The following is a 6,891-nucleotide window of genomic DNA, read 5'->3' as shown; positions in this document are numbered from 1 at the left end:
CTCTCCTGAGTTGCAGCCGCTCTCCAGCATCCTCCTGTTAACACCATGACTCCTCATTCCACCGCTCGTCGTCTTCACCAGATTCGGCATCTCCGTCTCTGGTTCAAAGTCCAGACTCTTCCTCTCACTCCTCTTCTCTCGCGTACTCTCCATCAAGTTCACTCGCCTCCTTTCCCTCATTGATCCAGTCCCTTTTCTCTGTCCCTTCATCTCTCCTTCTGGTGTCCGTTCCACCTTACTCCGCTGCACCATTCCAATGCCTCTCTCCATGTATGGATACAAGATGTGTGGGCGTGGTTATCCTCCCGTTTGTGCTGTTGTCATGGTTGTACTTCTGGGTTCAGATAATTTAACAACTTGACAAGAGGGGCTTTTTGCGCTTATAGTGTTCCTATTAGATGAAGAGTCTATCTGGCTTAGTACTGCTCAAAGGTTGAGATACAGTCCCTTGTCATAAACTGTAGAAATAGGCAAAAGAATTCTGTCTATATAATGAATTTTAAATAATTCTCCTCCTGAGCAATTACCAAAGCAATATCTTAGGATCAGTTCACAAAAAGCATCCAATTAATATCAAAACAAGTCGGAAGAAATCAATCCAGTGTATTTCAAAAACTTCTTCTTTATTTTTCTTCTTTTCCAGACACTCAGTGTTTTTTCTTTTCTTTTCCTTTGCCAACACGTGTTTCGTCCTAACTAAATATAGTTAACGGACTTCGTCAGGGCTAAAGAAAAATTAAGCAATTATAAAAATTACTAAAATTCATAAAAGTTTATGTGATAAAGTATCATCAAGATAATACTTAACATTTTCTAAAATTCTTTCTGCTGTGCAATAAGAGGTCTATTATGGTGGAACTCACTCTTTGTAATTGCAAAACAGTACAGTTAATAATTCATTCGTCTGGAATGCTCCCATCCAGAGACATTATTAGTAGTTCCCATCCTAAAAAAGTCATAATCTCATATTTACAGATTTGTCAAATCATACTATAAAATGTTCAACAAATTCTTGACAAAGAGAGGAATCAATGTCAGCAACATTTAAGCTTTCTATACTTATCATGCTACAAATGGCTACAGATCAAGCAATCTCAGAGTCTTTTCAGCACAGAAATATACATATGTTTTGATGCTAGACTCACCAATGAATATCTTTAATCTATGGTATTGGCGAGACCTCAGGTGATCACAACTTGAAAGTTCCTAGAGAGTACATATAGTTCCATTATTAAATGCATGAGTCCACAGTATTATATGTAATGCAGACCCAATAATATATATTCATATTCATCTACGTAACCATTTATAAACCCCCTGATTACTAAGTTAACCTGAAATCATATTACATAACAAAAACGATACTCTCAGTTGATTCCACTATTCTACTCATATCCAACTAGTTAAACCAGAATGCGAACCCATAGTATGTCTTAGATAATGTTTATAGACCATATTGTCATAGTCTTCATATTAGAGCCCTCATGTATACAAAAGAACCCATATGGGTGGTTGGTATTTAGGCAAGTTTCTATACATTTAATATTCCATTGAAAAGGGTTCACATACCTCAAAAAGGGAACGTAAAACTATCGGTGAGGGGGGGCCGAGATCCGTTTATGTTGACTCCACTGTTTATGTTGACTCCACTGTTGAAAATTTTATAGTATGATTTGACAAATCTGTACTTCTGGGTTCCCCAGTGCTGTGATGCTGAGGATTAACCGGTATCGGTAAGGTTGTATATCTTGGCCATGTTTGAGGTAAGACTCCCTCACAGTGACCACGACACAAAGCCATGCTCAGACTGCTGGGTCGTGGCACCGAAAGCTGTGCAGGAGTGATCTTTGAAGTTTCTTGTAGCCCGGCAGTCGACACCATCGAGCACGACTCCTTGAAGATACCAGTCCAATTTGAGGAAGAGATGGTTGCGGGACTGCTTCAGGAGCCCCAACTCCTCTTCTTCTCACTTGAGGACCTCTGGACACTCAGGGAAGAGGCACAAACAGCAGAAATTCAAATGACTTCGACTTCACCTTGTCTGTCATCCGTTGACCCAAAGTCGATGCCTCTGGCGCCCGCCCCATTCTACTACTCGACAACTCGGATCTACGCCAGTCGACGTTGACTCTGGCCCAGAGGTTCTGCGTCATTGCCTGGACATTTTGAGGAAGTTTAAGGCATGGGTGATGTTTGGGAGGGGTTCATGGACCCTTTAGAACAACACTAGAGTTTTTTGACAAAAAAATCCGTAAGGTCTACAATTCCTTTTCGGCAATAGTTGAAATGGTCAAATCAGATGTAATGATAAGGAAAACAACTAGGTCTCTCTTCTTAGAATTCACTTTGATCTCACAGAAGGAGGCACTGGCAGCGATCCAGGGCTGTAAGTCAGGTTCTCCAGAGGACCCATGCCCTCCGAAACTGGAAGGAGTTGGCTAACTCCTCCATACAGGTGTTGTCTGCAATATGGAACACCTCCCTCACTACCGGCATCTTTCCCAATTTATGGAAGCACGCCACTCTTCTCCCCCTCAAGAAGAAACCCAATGTTGATTCAGGTGAACTGAATAATTACAGACTGATCTCTCTGCTGCCTGCACCAGCTAAGATGCTTGAAAAGATGTTGCAGAGGCAGCTGGCTAATTATATCGAGAGCCACGCTATCTTGCACAACACCCAATCTTGCTTCCGCGCTGGTTTCAACACAGAGACAGCGCTGATCGAGGTGGAAGATTCAGTCAGGGTGGCGCTGAATTCGGGGGCATCAGCTATGCTGGTGCTCCTGGGTCTTTCAGCGGCATTTGATATGGTGGACCACTCCATACTGGTCCAGCACCTCTCGGACATGGGGATAGAGGGCACAGCCCTGGTGTGGCTAAAACCTTTCCTCCATGAGCGCACGCAGAGGGTGGCGCTTCAACCGCATCATTCAAATGTCAAGCACTTATGGTGTGGTGTTCCGCAGGGTTCCATGATGAAATATCGTTAACATAAATATCGTCTATAATAAATATCGTCACTAAAACATCGCTTACAGAAATATCGTCATCCTATACATAACATAGATTTCACACAAATATCGATATTTTTTTATCGACAACCCTAATATCGTTAACATTAATATCGACTACTTAAATATCGACTACTACATTATCGACTGTATTTTAAATAACACTACCTTTGACATATATATCGACTACACTAACATCGACGACCTATGTACTCTAAATATATACAAAAAATATCGTCTTTTTATAAACAACTCGAAATGCACTATTCTTTGATTTAACTTAAATTTTTTTGCTATTTTATTTACATCACTAAAACATTTAATATATACTTTTACAAACAAATAGTGAAGCAACATCGTCTCACAAAAATAACGGTTTTCCCACGCCAAATAACGTTCTCAACCAATGATTTTGAATTTCCACTAATTGAACCAATCCAAAACTACCATTAATTAACTCACTCATATAAATACAATTACACACCTAACGTAATTTACCATTTTTGGCCCAAACTTGGAGAAAAACGGTTACCTTGCTGAGAGAAGAGAATACAAACGAACGACTACAACTACAATACATCACACTACACTTCAAGTAAGTTAAATACCATTTTTCTTTCGAAGTTACTATAAGTCCATAAACTCCCGATTTTTAAAACTGTTGTTCTTTAGAGTAACAACTAAACATGTTGAACTTATCAACAACGACAATACAGTTAGATGTAAGCACTTTTATTAACTACCTTATCCATGTCTACTTAGATAGCTGATAAAAAATTTTTAAACTGGCTAAGTAAATGTAAAATTTTAAATACATGTATCTAACTACTATCATCCAAATACTACAAGTAACACAATGATAATTTTTTCCACAGACTCTACAAAATTATTTGCCTATCTACAACTACACTACCAACATATTCTACTACATTAAGTAAGTATAATCACTGTATGTGTAAAAATGCAAAAATTAAAATAAAAAACTTATTACACTAAAGTATTTCTTTCTATTATTCTTTAACACTACTACAGAACTTAAAGAGGATACAAATCTGAAAAAGAAGTAAGAATAAAAGGTTTACCAGTGAAGCCACATAGTAAGTATACATTAGCACTGTAGCCTAGTATTAGACACATCTCTATAAATTGTGTTCAATATTCTTAAAAACACATATATATATTTCCACAGATCTACCTTAGACATGGCAACTGGAGCTACTTTCATTACTTCGCAAAAAGGAAAACTAATGCTGAGCTACATGGGTTACACCTACACCCAAGAAAGAGTGAAAGCAAATAAGACCCATTGGAAATGTAGTAAATATTACTCTAATGCATGCTATGGTAGAGCAACAACTGTTGATAACAATGTGTTAAATGTACGTGAGCATAACCACCCACCAAATGTAACTGAAGTGGAAGTGAGAGAAGCACTAGAAACATTGAAAGATGCTAGTACAGGATCACAAGAAACAAGCACTAGCATTTTAAAAAATGTATTAAGCAAAGTTCCTGAACATGTGACAGGACAGCTACCTTCTATTCCCAACTTAAAGAGATTAATTGCAAAAACTAAACGTGCTTCTGATCCAACTCCACCAACACCAGAAAGTTTTCAGGATATAAAAATATATCCTGAATATACCATTACACATAATGAGGATAAATTCTTAATGTATGACAACAACAGCCAGGACAAAAGAATTTTACTTTTTGCTACAAATAATAATTTGCTAAAGCTTAAATCATGTGAAACATGGATGATGGATGGGACTTTTAAAGTTTGTCCCAAACCTTTCTATCAACTTTACACCATTCATGGGGAATACCAAGATACAAATATCCCTCTTATTTATACTCTGCTGCCAAACAAAACTAATACTACCTACGTTGACATTTTAACAACGATCAAAGAATTAACAGATAATTACTATCCTCAAAGAATTATCATTGACTTTGAAATTGCCATGATTCAAGCAATCCTAAAAATATATCCCCATACCTCCATACAAGGTTGTTATTATCACTACAACCAAAGCATATGGAGGCACTTACAAAAATCAACTTTAAGCATAGAATATTCTACAAACAGTAACTTTGCTTATCAAATAAAAAAGTTGATTGCATTAGCATATGTACCAACAACAGAAGTAGCTAACTACTACAATTTATTAATTGACAGCCCTTTCTACCGCACCAATGAAAAAATACTAACTCCCTTCTTAGACTACTTTGAAGATACCTGGGTTGGAAGATTACATCGTTCAGGCCACCGTAGACAACCTAAATTTCAAATACCATGGTGGAATGTATATGCTAGTACAATAGCACAGAAAGCTAAAACTAATAACGCAGTTGAAGGATGGCATAATGCCTTCCAAGCCACTTTAGGGAGAAGTCAACCAACACTTCACAAACTGATCCAAAGCATAAAAAAAGAGCAAAGCTACCAAGAACTCAGAATAGAACAATCGCTTTCTAAAATTGGCCCTAAACTAAGTAAACAAACATTAAACATGTACGAATATCTGCAGCAAAAAACTAGAATGTACCCAAGTATAGAAGGTCTAGCATACTTAGATCTAATAGCAAAATCAATCCTTTAAATATAAAATTCCAAAAAGTGAGCAAAGCATTATAAAAGATACTATGTAGTAAAATTTATTAATATTATATCATGTAAAATTATCAATAATATATTTTTACAAGACATAATAATATTACATTTTACTAAATAGTACACTATACCACAATGCAACCCAAAAGTAAATATCACTTTTACTTACGGTTCTGCTGCTGTAGAATATGTTCCATGGTGATAATTTCCACAGAAATGTTACCAACAGCTATCCATATCCAATGTGTAAAAATCCCAACAAAATGTAAAAATACAACTGTTTGATAATAGTCCCGTAGCAATCCTCTCGAAATAGAAACCATGAAAAAAACGATAAATCCTCACGAGTAAAAAAAGTTGAGACCCCGAAAAAAGCAGAACAATGTAAAAGTATGTACCTGCTTAAAAAAAACACGTCACAATCCATCTGCTCACCAAAAGGAAAACCTGTAAAATATCGAAATAAAAAATAACCTCAAAACATAGGAAATACGCATAGCCTACACATAGTATAGAAAAGATAAAAACAATCTAAATTCATCCCTTAATCGACAGTAAACGTTACTTTTGTTCGAACTACCTCACAAAGTACGTTCTCCATAACGTCGCTAAATAACACGTAATTCGCACATATTATGTAAAGTACTACACATATCTACACATACACACTACAACTATCACTAAACTTTACTTAAATATCTTTAAAAGTAATGAGAAACAAACTTACCTTCACCAACAAGAAACAGCTCCCAACCGCGAGCTTCCGTTTTCTAAAATGACCCAAACAACGATGTTGATAGAAAAAAAAGTGAAGTTCCTAAACTAAGATGGCTGCATAATAAAAACTAAAATAGGACAAAATAGGCTTTCAATAAAAAATACATTGTATAAAATACCACAATATACCCAATATGTATTAATAAATGTATTTTTATTGTTAAAAAACATATGAATATTGTAATAAATACATTAATATGTTTAAAATAATTATGTATTATTTGTTTATTATTAGAAAAGTGAATGTCATTTATAATATTTTTCTCAAATGTTACAAAATGTAAATGTATGTTATGTACATATCATGTTAAAAATAATCACATAATAAATATGTAATATATTAAATTTTAATAAAAATATTAAAATTTAATATAACAATTTATATATGATAAAAACATTATTTATGTCTAAAAATGCTATATAATTTGTTACCAAAAATAATGTGAAATTAAAAAAAAAATGTGTACAATCTTTGTAGTACCAA

At 35.4% G+C, this 6,891-nt stretch overlaps 1 protein-coding gene across 1 annotated transcript; it reads left to right on the top strand.

Annotated features, from left to right (window-relative positions):
• Positions 1-4,045: 4,045 nt before the first annotated feature.
• On the top strand, positions 4,046-6,629 carry LOC147692222 (uncharacterized). Its single transcript, XM_086936754.1, has 2 exons — positions 4,046-4,110; positions 4,203-6,629. Exon 2 carries the CDS (start codon positions 4,216-4,218, stop codon positions 5,617-5,619), a length of 1,404 nt encoding a protein of 467 aa, XP_086792880.1. The 5' UTR covers positions 4,046-4,110; positions 4,203-4,215; the 3' UTR covers positions 5,620-6,629.
• Positions 6,630-6,891: the final 262 nt, after the last annotated feature.

This window comes from Lissotriton vulgaris, chromosome 9 (assembly GCF_964263255.1).
Source record: "Lissotriton vulgaris chromosome 9, aLisVul1.2, whole genome shotgun sequence".
Lineage (NCBI taxonomy): Eukaryota > Metazoa > Chordata > Amphibia > Caudata > Salamandridae > Lissotriton > Lissotriton vulgaris.
The sequence above is the reverse complement of the archived record's forward strand: the minus strand, read 5'-3'. Positions and strand labels throughout refer to the sequence as shown.

What these genes read in the sequence shown, in the direction of transcription:
- LOC147692222 (XM_086936754.1), top strand. Translation starts at nt 4,216, where the DNA reads ATGGCAACTGGAGCTACTTTCATTACTTCGCAAAAAGGAAAACTAATG.